The sequence below is a fragment of the Centruroides sculpturatus genome, unplaced genomic scaffold (genome assembly GCF_000671375.1).
Source record: "Centruroides sculpturatus isolate CEXI.00-Female unplaced genomic scaffold, Cexi_2.0 scaffold234, whole genome shotgun sequence".
Classification (NCBI taxonomy): Eukaryota; Metazoa; Arthropoda; class Arachnida; order Scorpiones; family Buthidae; genus Centruroides; species Centruroides sculpturatus.
Window position 1 is genome coordinate 59,464 of NW_019384411.1, and position 16,656 is coordinate 76,119.

At 30.1% G+C, this 16,656-nt stretch overlaps 1 protein-coding gene across 2 annotated transcripts in view; it reads right to left on the minus strand.

Annotated features, from left to right (window-relative positions):
* Nucleotides 1–16,656, minus strand: part of LOC111619010 (protein retinal degeneration B-like) — a 73,637-nt gene that overhangs the window by 18,628 nt on the left and 38,353 nt on the right. For both annotated transcript variants that reach the window (XM_023360642.1, XM_023360641.1), the window contains exons 11-13: nucleotides 6,398–6,546; nucleotides 6,146–6,262; nucleotides 2,963–3,079 (exon numbers count right to left, since the gene is read on the minus strand). In XM_023360642.1, the coding sequence (XP_023216410.1) occupies nucleotides 2,963–3,079; nucleotides 6,146–6,262; nucleotides 6,398–6,546 (383 nt within the window). The remainder of the gene's footprint in view (nucleotides 1–2,962; nucleotides 3,080–6,145; nucleotides 6,263–6,397; nucleotides 6,547–16,656) is intronic.

Genomic DNA, 16,656 nt, shown 5'->3' on the forward strand with positions numbered 1-16,656 from the left:
CCCAGGGCCATGTAATTTCCATTAAAAATGAGAAAGTCTACATGAATAATAATATTTCAACATAAGAGAGATTTCTCATTATTTATTTTCTAATCTTTTCCCCTTCTTTATGGAGAGTTAGCACTTGTCCTATTTTTGTTAAAAGAATAAAAGTTAAATTTATTAAAATTTTTAAAAGTGTATTATTTTGGTAAAATATTAAAAAGTGCTTAATTTTAATTAAAAATTTTTATTAATACCATTTTTATTTTGAGAAATATTGAAAATGTTTTCTAAATAAGCTCCAGTTAATTATTTGAAATTAAATCCAAATAACGACAAATCAATTATCGAAAAACTAATTAAGCAATATCTTCTGCAAATACAAAAAATTAGAACAATACACTGTAAAACCATATCTTTCCAAACTACTTTGGATTAAAATCAACATATTCTAATCTCTCAACTATCAAGAAAAAATTTGGTACAATAAATCATACAAAATAAATTATATTATCTTCAACATGTACACCAAAAAGAGGACATCAACAAATGTCTGTAAATAAAACCCAGTTTTCCATGTCAACATATGTTTCTTATTGAATTCCATAATTTTAAAAGCATTTGTAAATATTTATAAACACATATTGACAAAAATACATTAAGCATTACTTAACCCTAAATAACTAAACTTAATTCTCAGTTACATTATAACTACACATTCGTCGGAGCAGACTACGCATTAAAAAACGTTAATCAACAAAATTGTTTAATAAAAATAGGAACTTGTTACATGGCACAATAGTATGGGTAAGTAGGAACTAAATAAGAACAAAATATTTAGGAAATAAGATTATACACAGTTGCTACATATGTTAACATTATGGGGGCCGCAAATTGCATTCTTGCATTTCATGCAACGAGGTTTTGTCATTTGTCAAGCTTTCAATGGACATAAATAGCATATTTTACGCAGATTTGACACAGAATGAGTAGGAGCTTCTACACTGAGCACATCACCTAGAATATCCTGTATCATGGTTCTGATATCACAACCCTCAAAGGCATCGTCTGTAACCGTTGTTGTAGCCGGGGCTCCATGAGATGGTCTCCCATTTTCATAAAGAAATCCTGCTGAGACATCAGTTTTTTTGTTTCTAACGTTATTAGAGACATAGATAGTGTAGCTGTTGATTGCCAATAGGTTTAGCATATTATAAAATATGCATAGTGGCCATCTTTTGTTTTTTCTGTTATCACTCATATTTGAACACATTTGATCTACTGTGTCTACCGCACCCTTTGTACTATTATAAAAGTGTAGTATTTGTGGTTTTCCTGTATTTTCATCGATGTTAGGTTGATCATGAATAGTCGACAACACATAAACAACTTTATTTGACTTGGATTTGTATGAAACTAATGTCTTATTGCTGTCGTAACAAAATATTGAATATAGCACGTGATTTAGAATTTTTTAATTTTTCAGGAATTTCTCTTTTGTTACTTCTAAGAGTGCCAACTAAGGTCAAATTATAAGGTGTCTTCAATAGTTCATCAAAGATACAGATGTGAACCAGTTATCCACAGTAATGTTACAGTTTGTTCCATGTAAAATAGATGTTATTTCCTTTATGAAAAACATAGCCAATGGTTCTTTCTGAGGATCAGTACCTTTTCCCAAATACAGAATGGCAATTATCACGTACTTACTGTTTACATCTGCAGCCATAACAATGTACATAATGTACATACATACCATTGCAACAAAGTTACGTAGAAACTAAACTTTCGTCAAGTGGACTACAGGATGGCCGTAAGTCAATTTCTAATTGATGTGTGAATACAATTGCATCACACACTGTAATGTTTATTCAAATTATTAAGGTAGAAAAAGAATGACCAGCTGGAAGTGCGGGGAAGTTTGTGAATTTCACTTTCAAGCGGAGGTGCATCGTTGTGTGGACGAATGATTAGTTATCTAGGGTTAAATAATATATCATCCAAAACTTATCAACTGTTGAATTTTCAAAAAAGTGAAGAGAGAAAAATATTTCTAAACTGGTTAGTGCATAAAGTTAATGTAGTTTGCAGTATAAAGAAAATTAATAATTTTTATTGACAAAAATGACTTTTAGTGCTTTCTCAACAAGAAATAACAATTTCACTAAATAATTTTGAAAGTGAAAATAAATGTTATAATCCAACTTCTTAGGTGTGAAATGAAATTTATATTAATTTACTACTCATAATTAATTGTTTGTTCATATTATTTGCTATTAATATTTAATATTTAAAAACTTCTTGATATAAAATTCCATTATAAAATAAAAAATTAAAAAAAACTGAATTTTATCTCAATTTCAAATGTAAAAATATTAAATCTTTGTTTAATTTAAAACTTGCTTTTAACTTTCTCTGTTACAGTTTAAAAATTATAATTTAATATTTATAATATTAGTATCGTATCATTTACCATTTTTCAATTAAGAAAAGCAATGTAAGTTAAAATAAATAAAAAGTAATTAAGAAAATACTTACAATAATGCCTTTTTTATTAAATGGAAATTAATTATTAAATGTTTTATGTTTTCATTAATTATTGGTTTTTAAATCCATTTGTATTCTTAATGATTACAACAGATAAAATTAAAATTATGTAAAAACTAAAAATTTATATGCATAATTATAATATTCTTGATATTTTAAATTAGTTGAAAGGAGTTACTTAAAAACACCAAATTAAAATAGATGCATACAATTTCAAGAATTCCATTCAATGGTTTTCATGACATTAGGTTTAATCTATTTTCTTTTTTGTTCAATGTCACAAATTTATTTATATGCATATGCAAATTAAATTCTTGCCTAGGGATCTGTAAGAACTATTGTTTTTTGTTTTTTTAACTGACTTTAAACAAAATACAGAAGATTTGAACCTTAACTTTTTACAAATTAATTATATGTATACATATTAACATACCTTTTCATTAGCCAAAGTAACCATATCTAATGGTCCATATACAAAACGTGAACTTAAAACTTGAGGTGTTCCCTCTTTTACAATTACATCATTTGCCCTATGATTTGCAGTCATATTCTACAAAATTTTTAATATTATTATTATTAATACATATGTTATTAATTGAAAAGTTTATATTTTTCTATTAAAATCAAAATTGAATTTTAATCATAAAGTCAAAAAATTATTTTGCTCTTTATACAAATATTTTGAGCCTAGCATTTATTTTCAGAATATAAAAACAACTGGTTTTTTAGAGAAATAGTATTACTAAATCAAAAAACTCATTTAAATAATTATAAGTATTACTAAAACTTTTATCATAATAATAATAATAGTAAATAAAAACATTTTCAATATAGTTTCCTTCTCTTGATATAAAAGATGTAAAGGAAATAGCAAATTTTATTTTGTTCATTCAATAAGCAATGAAACACAAAATGAAGAAAGTAAAAAATAAAGTATATTATATCTAATATCTAAATTACTGAAAAATAGTTAACAATTTTAAATAGAGATTTCGCAAACTAGATTTTTTACCTATTTATTGACATGAATAGAAAAAATTAAAAATGCTAACTAAAATTTAGTTCTAACTTTTATACCAATCAATGACTACAAGATCTAATCCAAAATATTAAATTAAAAAATAAAGTTTACATTTTTATGTGAAATAAATTAATTAAAAATTATTATTTGAAATGAAATCAACTTTATAAAATTGTTACAACTTTAGAACAACTTCAGTTTAAACTTAATTTTTTGGCTAGTTTCCTGATCAATCCTTTAGATATTTTTGTAAATATTTTATGCTTTGATGGTAAAAATAAGAAATAAAAAATGTTATTTATAGTACTTTTTAGCTTGTTATTTTCATTTGTAAATTTGCATTTATGGAAAATGGCACAAAACCCAAATTTCTATACTATTCACTTATTTATATTCAATGATGATGAATATTTGAATATACAACTTAAACATTTTAACAATAAGCAGATAAATGTAAGATAAAAATTAAAATAACTGATGACAATAAAACAATATACAGTGGGTGATTAGTTAACAAGCATAATCTGTTCCAAGACTTTGTTCGTTATCCGATTATCAATTTACCATAGGTTTTTATGGGAATTTGATTAATTCGTTCCAGAGACTCCAAAAAATAAAAAATATATACTTTTTTACTACGTTTATTTATATGTAATATTAAAAATACATATATACAATGTCTTGCATTTTTATTAGTCATGTTTTTTCCATTTGTGTGGGTTAAAGAATCTGTCCAATGTAATTGCTTCTCTCTCTTCTTCAAGATTTTTCAGAAGTAATTAATTTAATTTAATAGCATTGTAATTGTAAATATACTTAAGCCTATCCTCAACCCGGTTTGGACACCATTCTAAGACAGTCGTTTTGACATCATCCCACTTCTTCAAAAAAATGTTTAATAGCAGATATCAACATTAATTCTCTTTTTCAGAAGAAAACATACCTCGCCACGTTTCTTGGTGTTCTTCATTCAAGAGTTCTTGGAGTTCTACTGTCAACAGATCAGTTTCAGATTCCATTACGAGCTCTTCAATGTTCTTTATTTCTCAGATGTAATTTTTGTTACTCCTTAAGCTGCTTGAGTCTTCTTGATAATACAGTATCTTTCTTAGATAAGATTGAACTGTGGCCTACTGCAGACCTGTCCAAGTCATACTGACAAGCAACAACAGACATCAGACATCTTCTGCCCACTCTCTCTCTCTACCTTTGTTATTATACTCTCACCTTTCGAAAATAAAAACTGACGCAAAACTTAACGAGTGCTCACCCGACAGTCTTGCGAATACTATAAAAAAATTGTTTCTGTCAGAAAAATAAAAAAAACTGGAATTACAAGGAAGAGTTTCAAAGTTCGGAGGAATACTATCCGATTAGTATATACCGGGTTGAGCGTCGATGTCTCCCATGCTCCGAAAAGTTTCAAATTGTTGCCTGAAGGAAGACAAGAGAAGACCAATTGGTATTCATTATTTTACATTGCTTCTTCTTGTGTTTGTTCTGTGAAGTGTTTGTTATCTGACCATGTGTTCGTTGTCCAAACGTAAAAATCTTTCGCAAATGTGTTCATTATCCAATTTTTTCATTAACCAATCGCCCACTGTATATATATATATATATATATTTATTTATAGACAAGACAATATGTGAGAGTATTTATAAAGTTTTAGAAATTTATTTATAAATTTTTTAATTTATCAGTTTTTATCTGTGCTGCATTCTTTATTCCAATATAAACTTTATTAACTGAAATGTTTTTTTCTAATATGAAAATATTTTCTTATTTTAAACGTTTTGGAAATACATTTTTGCATTGTTTTATCCAAATTGTTGGCTACAGAAAGAGATGTGTGTGATTTTATACTAAAGTTTTACTAAACTAAAGTTATACTAAAGTTATACTAAAGTAATAATTTTTGCCATTTTTGATTGTTGCCATATTCCTTTTGTTATTGTATTACTGCATGATAACGTTGTTTTCATTTATTTAAGTTTCCCTTTCTTTCTACACAAATGTGATTACAGTTACTTTATATGGTTGTCAACAAACACATATATTCATTGTTTTTTGTTCCATTAAATGATTCAAATGTCTCTTCCTTAACACTTTTTCATTTCAGTGAAAAAGAAGATATTAATGATGTGTGAAACCAAATGAATAAACTTGATATGACAATATTTTTCAATGAAACTAAACCAAAATTGTTTAAATCACAAAATGGAAAGCACAACAAACATTTAATAAAATAAACTTATAAGAAAGTTCTAGAAAATTAATTTTGTATTAACAAATATGCATTGCATGTAATGAAGATTATTTTGATAAAAAGATTATAGCATTGATAATATGTAATATTAAATGAATAAATAAAAATTTATAAATAAATTCCTAAAACTTATTGACTTATAAGGTGTGTTTATAAAGTGTAATATTTAAATATGCTTACACTATACTTACCCAAATTTTATTTCTATAAAATCACAAATATTAAAGTTATAATCTATGCAATTAAAACTGAATGTCATACAAAATTATTAGAATCATTTGTTTTTCTTCTGAAATGTAAATTTATTGTAATAGTAGCATTTACTTACTTTCAATTTAACAGAAGTTCGTTTCTTCAGCCATTTTTCTCGAGGTTGACTAGGAGTAAAAGTTAAAGTTTCTTTCCCTTCACTGTCGGGGACAGAAACATTATCTCCCCTGACAAGCTAGTACCAAAAAAAAATAAATACATGTGTAATAATAAAATAATATTAGAAAATTTAAGTAAGTACCAAATGATTAAAAAGTGAATAATTTATATCACATTTAAGTTTGTAAAAAAAAATAATAATTTAACCTACCTGTCTTAAAATGAAAGCAATAACATCAGTAGATTCCCAATAACTTGCATGAAATAAATGTGGTAGAGCATTTGTTGGAAAGTTAGAGAGACCATCTGGGCAATATATTGCATAATCTAATCGTTTTGTTCCCCACCATTTTTGATTTACTGAAAGTTATTAATTTATACATTTAATGTAACTATATAATTTATTATCTATTTCCACAACACAAAGAATTTACTTATAAAGTAACATATTTAATTGTAAAATACTGAAATTGAAAATTTGTTCAAATTCAGTTTTCAATCTTAAATCCAAATTAAATAACATTTAATTTGTTCATTGACAAGTTCATTAAAAAAGTTAATAACATTTAATAAGTAATAAAAAGTTAATTAGTTTTATTAAAAAAATTATAAATTGTATTATGTTAAGTTAAATACTATATGTTTCTTTTTTCTTTAATTACTTTTGCTTAAATTATCTTGACAAAAAATAAACTGTTTTGTATATAGACATGTAAACAGGTCAATTAAATATAAATTTTTGAAGGATACTTGTCAAATTATTTATTTGAAATTGAAATAAAGATTTCTATAGTTAAATGGAAAATTTTAGAATTGATATTTACTAAATACATCTTCAAAATTTGTCATCATATTATGAATGTTAATAATTAAATACAAATTCATCAGAAAAATTTCATATATTCATATAATGAAAGAATTAAGAAGTTTTCAACATAAGTGACAATAACCTATTTTTTTGTGGAAATTAAAACAAAGTCCATATACTTGATATGCAACAAATCTGTTCCTGTTTTGAAAGAGTATAACATCAAATGGCACTACGAGACTAAACACGCAAATAAGTTTGATAAGTACAAAGGGCAATTTCAACAAGACCAAGTAAATGACTTAAAAAATTTCTGTACAACAAAAGATATTTACTAGAGCGGGTTCAGAGTCGACATGCTATGTAAAAGCTAGTTATGCAGTAGCCATGATACTAGCAGGAATGCACAACCTGCGGCCCGCGGGCCACATACAGCCCCTTATCAATGTTTATGCGGCCCACCAGACGCTACAGGCCAAATCCCTTCTTTCCAAGTTTCTAAGTGTAGAACTTTTCCCTTTCACAAAGTCATTAACACCCAACTATTTTATAACTTTCCCTGAAGTGAGAAATGGGGAGTTGTTCTATAAATAGGTCTATTTCTAGCTAACACTTTCTGGTTTAGATATCGAATATTTTAAGTCTAATACATAGTATTATAACGATTTTTTGAAGAATCAAATAGAATAAAATGATGTTAGAACGTCATTTCCGATGTTATCAGGAAGTTTCTATTTTGGCGGGAAATCTTCAATTTTATGCTTCGGAAAACTTGCTTATTCGTCTAAATAGCGTCAAATAACAAAAATAAATGAAAATAGCGCTGAAAAACCATGAAAATAACGATTTTTTATGATTTGTTTACATTCTAGATTCTGATTGGTATTGTCGAATTTGAATCAATCTTTTCTGAAAAGACGCTTATTCGTCAACATAATGTCATTCAAACTAGAAAAAACTAACCAGAGTTCAAAAAGAAATGTACAAAAAGCTATAACAACCAATAATTTACAATAATTATCTCTCCATAGACTAAGAATAGAAAAAAATTTTTTCGCATCAAATTTATTATTATTAAGTTGGACCAAGAAAATTAATACTGTAGTTGGAATAGAGTCATTATGACTAAAAGGAAGCCGTTTGCACTAAAATATTTTGGATTTAATAATTATTACAAACTGCGTCAAGCCATAAACTTGTCAACAAAGAGGGTTGTAAAATGATTCCGTGTAGCTAGAAAGCTGCGGTTTCTTTTGTTTGAAAGAAAACAGATATATTTAGGTTATTTAAGTAGTAAATTAATTGGAACTTTTTATTTACTTTTATTTTTACATTCTTTTTTTCGTAAATTTAAAATTAAATTATTATTTTTAATTTTTATTTTATTTGAAATTTAACAGTCGTAAACTGTGATATATTTGTGACAGAAAACAAAAAACAGATTGATTCTAGCGCCAATTTGAAACGAGATATCGCAATTTTAATAATTATATTTAAAATATTCAGATTTTCCACTGCACTGTGTTAATCACTTTTGATTCATTTCTGAACACGGGGGTAAAACTGACGGGCCATAAATATAATTTAGGTAAGAATGGTAACCACATTTATGATGGATTAGTGTCCTGCACCTGGCATGTTGACGATCTGACTCACAAATTCTGAGAAATGGTGGAGACGCCCGGACAGGGGTCGAACGAATTAAGACCTGCCTGGCCACGTGTGCGTAATAGTCTTCTGTCCCCGCCTCTTTAGTCTTTGGTCAGAGTGGATACAGAACAAAGCACGTGGTAGTCTAGCTTGCCTTATCTCAAACATGATTTGTTGCGGGCCTCAGAATTTTCGGCACAATGAGACATTGTTTTGCAGAGTGAACAGTATGGCGCCGGGCATTAAACGCAAGGTCAATCGCGAGAATCATCAGTTTCAAGAAGTGGAAGTGTGGACTAACAAGTACTGTTTTGTGCAACAGAACAACAGCATTATTTGCCTTTTGTGCAATGGAACAATAGCAGTGCCAAAAGAATTCAACCTGAAGCGACATCATGAAAGCCAACACAAGGATTTCCTTCTGCAAGGTACGGAACATGAACGGAAAATCGAATCGTTACGACAATCACTAATCAGCCAACAAAATGTGTTCAAGAAACAATCTGGAGAATTGGATGCAGCTATTGAAGCCAGCCTAGAAATATCTGCTTTAATAGCCAAGAATGGGAAACCTTTCACAGATGGCAATATGATAAAAAAAGTGTCTTATCATCGCAAGTAAGATGTGTCCTGAGAAGACAAAGTGTTTTCAAACAATCCGTCTTAACCGCATGACGATACAACGGAGAATCTCAGAAATTGCATCAGACATTTCTGGCCAACTTAATACCAGTCGACCCCCTTATAACACTGTTGATAATTCCGTTTTATATGAATTTCATGTTGTACTAGTCACTTAGATTTTACAAATACGTGTGCCGGGCTGTGAACAGCTCACGTATTTGTAAAATGTAAGTGACTAGTACAACATGAAATTCATATAAAGCGGAATTATCAACAGTGTTATAGGGGGGTCTACTGTATTTTAGTTGCAAACTGTGCTTATTTTTCTTTGGCTGTGGACGAATCCCCTGACATATCATCAACAGCACAAGTGATTGTGTTTATTAGAAGTGTTTCACTAGATTTTATTGTGAATGAAGAATTTCTTGGCATGGCATCACTTTCTGGACATACAACTGGTGCTGACTTATTTACTAGTTTATTGAGCGTTTGCAACAAATCAGCACTGGACTTTGACAAGCTATCCAGCATTGCCACTGATGGAGCACCATCTATGGTTGGATGTGAGAATGGCATGGTCACCTTGCTGAAAAACCACCTTGGGGACAGGCAAAAGGAGTTAGTCCAGTATCATTGCATAATTCACCAACAGCAACTTTGTGCAAAGAAGCTGGGATTTGAACGTCTGCTGAAAGATGTCTATGATACTGTGAACTTAATCCGCCGTCATGGACTCAACCATCGACTCTTCACATCATTTCTTGAAGAAATAGATGCTGATTATGCTGACCTGCCCACGTATACTGAAGTTCGTTGGCTGAGCAAGGCAACAGTCCTCAAGAGATTTGTGGAGCTATTGGGGCCTATTATCACTTTCCTCAAAGAACGGGGGAACACTACAAGGAATTTGGAGGGACAAAGATGGCAGTGTGATTTAGCTTTCCTTGCTGACATTACTGCTTATCTAAACGACCTTAATTTGAGATTGCAGGGAAAGATGCAACTTGTTTCTCAGTTGACAAGTAACATCAATGCATTTATGACCAAACTATCACTTTTCAAGTCCCACATGCAATCAGAGAACTTTACACACTTTCCACATTGCAAGGCCATGAAAGAGAAATACCCACATATGAAGATGGATTACTCTGACCAAGTTAACACCCTCCTTACATCATTCAATGAGAGGTTTGGTGAATTCCAGAAATACAAGATCTACCTGCAACTTTTTTCAACTCCATTTGATGTGAAAGTGGAAGATGCCCCTCCAGATGTCCAACTTGAGTTGATAGACATCCAGTGCAGTGATGAATTGAAATCACAGTTCAAAAATTCTAATCTCCTCACATTCTACAAAGAACTGCCAGATACATCATTTCCAAAACTGAAAGACAATGCTCGATTTTGTGCAAGCATGTTTGGCAGTACCTATGTATGCGAACAAGCGTTTTCGCTTATGAATTTAAACAAGTGCAAAACACGGAACAGGTTAACCAACGAGAATTTGGAAAATCTGCTGGTTGTTTCAACATCTGCCATTACACCAGACATCAAGAAGATTGCCGCCAGCATCCAATCTCAGCCATCGCATTAATCGCTTGGGGGTCTGGCCCCCAGTCAATAAACTTAATCCTAATTTGGCCCTTCTTCACAAAAGGTTGTGCATCCCTGATACTAGCAAACAAATCTAAGCCATATTCAGATGGTGAAATGGTTAAGGAATGTTTGGAAAGCGTCGCTGAAATTCTGTGTCAAGAAAAGAAGAATTTCTCAAAAATAAGTCTGTCTTGTCAGATTATTACTAGGCGTGGGGATGACATTGGAAAGCATATTGAAGATAATTTGAAGAGTCAAGCATCCTAGTTTATATTTTATGCTCTAGCATTGAATAAAAGCACAGATATAGCAGATACTGCCCAATTGGTAATTTTTATTAGGGGTTGAATCACCATCACTTCCAAGAATTTCGAAAGTCATTGGACTCAGGTTATAATGACATTACATTTTATCAAAAGTAAGATGGCTGACCCATGCCAAAATGTTGAAAAGAGAGTTTGATTTGCAGCAAGAAATACAATCATTTTTTGCAAGCAAGTCAAAAAGTATCCCAGAGTTTGAAGACAGAATGGATTTGCGACCTTGCATTTCTGGTCGATATAACTAGACACCTAAATTATGTTAATACTCGTCTACAAGGGAAAGATCAATTAATTAATAAGATGTATGATCATATTTCTGCATTTCAAATGAAACTTGGTCTTTGGAAACAACAGTTGAGGACCAAAAACTTTACTCACTTTCCTACATTATCATTGCAACCAGACATCACACAGGAGGTGGCGGATAAATACGCTTCTTTGATATCTCACTTAAATCTCGAATTTAAAAACTGATTTCAGGATTTTGAAAAACATCATGTGCTTTTTCATGCATTTGCAATGCCATTTGCGGTAGATGTGAATTTATTTCCAGTAAGATTACAAATGTAACATTGTGAAATTTGTTGTGATACACAGTTAAAGAAGAAATTTCATCAAGTTGGTTTGAAAGAGTTCTATGAAACGTATTTGGACAAGGATAAATATCCAGCGTTTTACAAACATGCTCTGTCAATGGTTTCACTATTTGGAAACACTTATGTATGTGAACAGCTTTTTAGTCACATGAAGTACACCAAATCACAAATGAGAACACAAATTACTGATGTTCATTTGGAAAACTGTTTGCATGTAGAGACATCAGTCAAAATCAATTTTGATGCACTTAGTTCTGTAAAACAAAGTTAGATGTCTCACTTTTAAATTGTCTAATAAATATGTTTGATTCTCGGTTGTTTTACTTTCTTCAAAAAATAAAAAAATAAAATAAAATAAATATACCTAATTTTTGGTTTTTTTACATTAAACCAGGCAACTGCTTGACCACAATCTCACCAACTTGGAAGCGACGATGTGGTTGAAGCTGTAGCACGCTTGCTTTAATTAACAAAAAAAAAAAAAAAATTAGGTGTATGGCCCAGCAGGAAATATTATTTCTGAAATTTGTTCTGCCTGCTGAAAAGGTTGCCTATTCCTGATTTAAATTATTCTTTTCTGTTCTTTGTTTTTAACTTCTTGTCTTTTCCTTCTTTTGTTACTCTTACTATTGATTTAATGTATAAGACTTGGAAGTTTCTAGAAAATAGAAGAGCATAGCATATACAACAGAGTCCCATACAATGCGGATTCGTTACACATTACAGGAAATCATGTTATCAAAACCTGCATTATCACAGGATTTATGAAAATTTAAACCTTGGCCTATAAGTTGAAAAAAAAAACGTAAAAAAAAAAGCAAGAAACACCCTCGAATTTTGTCTGATTGACAAAATTCAAGGGTGTTTCTTGCTTTATTTGCACGCTGTATGGGACTCTGCTGTACAGACCTATGTGGGAGAAAGGAAAAGAATCAGACTATCTACAATTAGTTTTTTTCATTACCTGTAGAGGGTGCGACTTCTTATGTAACAGCTATATTATTTTGGTTTCTTGTTTATATTAGATTAGATGAGAGTACAAATGAAGCAGCAATAACTGAAATAGTAATTATTTCAGAAGATAATGTGAAATGTGCCATTTTAACATAGAAACACTTTTATAACAATTTAGAACATTTTGATAAGAGAGAAACATCTGCAGATAATAAATTCAATATTTATATTTTAAGAAAAACAAAAACCAATCAAAGATTAAGTGTTTAAATGTTTGTCTAAGTGTTTAGAATCCCATTCTGTAACATTTTCAATATACATGTAATGGCATTTCTTATTAAAACATTGTTAGTTGTACATTGAGCTTCATTTCTGTATGGTGATTACTTCTATATGTTTGCCAAGACACATCAGTTCCTTAAGCCATGGTCACACCATGTGATTTCCAGCCACACAGGCAACCGCAACAAGTGCGAGTTGCGCGTCTTCTCATGGTCACACATTATTCACTGGCATTGCAATTCAGAAATATGTCACTCTATAAAAACCAATAAAATTACAGTAGCTTGTTTTTGACTACTTTCGTGAGTTTATCGACATTTTACATTCTACTTCAGAGTATTTACGGAATTTTAGCTACTTTTCTTATTAAAATGGCAAGCAGTTCCTTTTCTGGAATGAATAAAAGAAAAAAGCAATAATATACAAAGAGAAAAATAAGAGAAATGTTCATGCTGGGTTAACTTGGAGAAATGAAAATCAACGAGCTAAAAAATCGTGATTCCACCAGCTGATGGACAAATTAAGGCTTTCAGATACCGAAGATTATAGATAATATATCTGTATGGATATGAATACTTTCCAAAGTATTTTGAGGAGGATAACATAATAGCTAAAGAAGATACACATCTTCGAAGTTCTATTTCACTCAGAGAACATCTTTTGTTGACACTTCGTTATTTAGTGGCCAGTAAGAATATAATATATTTTGTATTTAATTTATATTTTATGCAATCTTATGATTAAAATGGATCATATATAATTTAGGCAAAATGTTTCATAGTTTGGCATATCAATTTAGAGTGGTAGGACCCAGACCTTAAGGTCAAGGGTATATCCGATTATGAAATTTCCTGCTCTTTCCATTGCCGGGGTCAAAAATATGTATTCCCATTAAAAAAAGACTTGACCATCAAATGACCTTGAAGGTTAAGGTCACATCTAAGGTCACCAATTGATCGCCCCCTTCAAAATTCTACAACTTTAGTCTAAACTTTTTCCAGAATAATGAGATCCAATTAAGTTATTTCATTATCTTGATTATATGTGGATACAGGTACTAATGAGAGACAGTGATTCTTCGATTTGAAATGCATCAAATCTGAAGAAAGCCATTGATGATTGAAAGTTAAACTTTCCACCAGATAGTCCTCTTCAAAGTGTAGGACAGCCAATTCCATACGTATTTGTTACAGATGAAAAAGGAATTGGTATGTCTTCACGAGTAATGAGGCCTTACCCAATAAAACAGTTGACAGCTGAGAAATCCATCTTCAATTATAGGTAAAAGAGCTATTTAATATTAATTATTTAAAACAGTTTATTATTAATATCATTAGTGTATAAGTCATAAAACTGTTTAATTTAATTCAAATTTAAATTATTGTTAGATTATCAAGAGCAAGGAGAGTTGTTGAAAATGAATTTGGCATCCTCTCTTCTGTTTGGAGAGTCTTCTCCACACTGATTTTATTATCCCCGGATAAGGCTGCAAAAATCATCTTAACATGTTGTGTTCTTCACAACATGTTATGAGAAAGAAAAATGAAATCTTATCTTACAGATGCTACCAGTGACAACTTTGAAGAGCAACATAATCAACAGCTTACACCCTTGAAAAACAGTCATAATTTAAATCCATCAACAGCAGTAGCAAAAGTAATCCATGATGAATTCAAAACTTATTTTAATACTGTAGGCCAAGTAGAATGGCAATGAGATGAAACTTGTTTGTAAAATTATTAAATAATAAATATGAAATGTAAAATTATTAAAAAAGTTTGGAATTATTATAATTACAATTCTTCATTATAAATGATATACTGTTTTGAGTTAAGAAATACAACTTTGATACAATAAGTGAAAAATGTTTATTAAGTATTATTTACAATATTTTTTTCCTCTACAATGAGAGAAAATATTTTTATTTTTAAGTCCAAAGCATTTTTCTTGAAAAGGGTTCTTAGTTTGGCAGCTATAAGACTGCCAAATTCGTCAAACACATCCTTCTTTGGTTCATGACTCAGAGCCTGAAAAAAATATTAAAAAACAATCTTAAATGAAAAGGCAAATCAAGTTTTCAGTCTTATATTATTTATTAAATAGTCTTCNTGGAATCATGCACAACATTCCAAATACCATTGTCGAATTTCTATGCTTACAGGAAAAAGTAGAGCAGAACGTCTGACGTACACGTTTTCGTGTTTAAAACTTCAATTCAACCTCGCTATTGTTTTATCTTTCTTGGTGGCTGCAGATCAAATGTGGAAGGTCATAAAGAAATGTTTAATGAAAGCATTTCATTATCATCATACCCATCTACTATGTTTGTTTCTATATTTGTTTCATCTACCTTAGACATGCAGTCAGAAGTGGATTGTTGTATATGAGCTAACTATAAAAAATAGGAGAGATTTAATTAGTTTTTATCTACTTCAATATATAAAATATATATAACTTACATAATTACATCATATGATGATAATGGTGACATCATTTTCTTATAAGAATTTAAAAGAAAAGTGAGGGATGACCAATGTTCTCACATTGGTTTATATATTTCATTGTCACCACATCCACTTCACTTGCTGTCGTTTACTTTTTTTTTATTCGAAGAAACGTCATTCTCAAATGATGGAACTTCTTACTTAGTTCTTTAGCTATATTTAAAACAATATTGTCATTACCAAACTAAAAGCAATCAACATTTTATATCCAGAAATCTAAAAATGGTACTTACAATCAATGCCGAGATTTTCACTTATCTCATGCCATGCCTGCGCTCTTGTCTTTTCTTCAATAGAACAAGAATTAAAGTCCCACAGGCATTCCTGAGACTGAATTAACTTGATAAATCTGGATTCTGTGAATGTATCCATCGTCTTATTTTCTACCATGATAATGAACTATTTTCAATGTTGCCACCGTATGATATGGCACAAAGATGCTTTCTGATTGGATGTGAATTTGCAATCAGTGCGAGTAGAACAAACTTTTTGTTTCTAGTTGCGGTTGAAGTCGCACCAGTTTTTGAAGGGAATTTACTAGTTAACGAGAACAGCTGTCGTGGTTGCAGTTGCCTGCATGGCTGGAATCACATGGTGTGACCACAGCTTTACAGATACAAGTGGTAAAGATACAAAGGTTCCACTGTATATAAAAAGCTAATAAATATAATTTAACATTTTACATGCTAAGAAACTGTTTAACAATGGAAGAATAAACTTTGTAAATACAGTTAGTTTTGTTTCATTTTTCATTCATTCAGAGAATTCTCTGAAATCAATATAATGCATCAATTTACTATACAAATCGTATTTCACATAGATTTTATAAATATAAAATAATATATTTAAGTAGGTTAAAAACAATGAATTTCACTTCAAAATCTTATTATAATTACTAATATTATGTGAATCTATTATGGCATTATATATGCATGTAAAAGACAATTATAAAGTTTACAGCATATACATTTACCAATTTTTCTGATTAGTTAAATATGACTAATATATTTTGTTTCTTTAGCTGGATCTTTCGAATATAAATTTAAATGTGTGGAGTGTTAGTCTCTTTATATTCAAACCAATATCTCAGTTATATTGTTTTCTTTAATTGGATTTAATATTGTTTAGAGAAA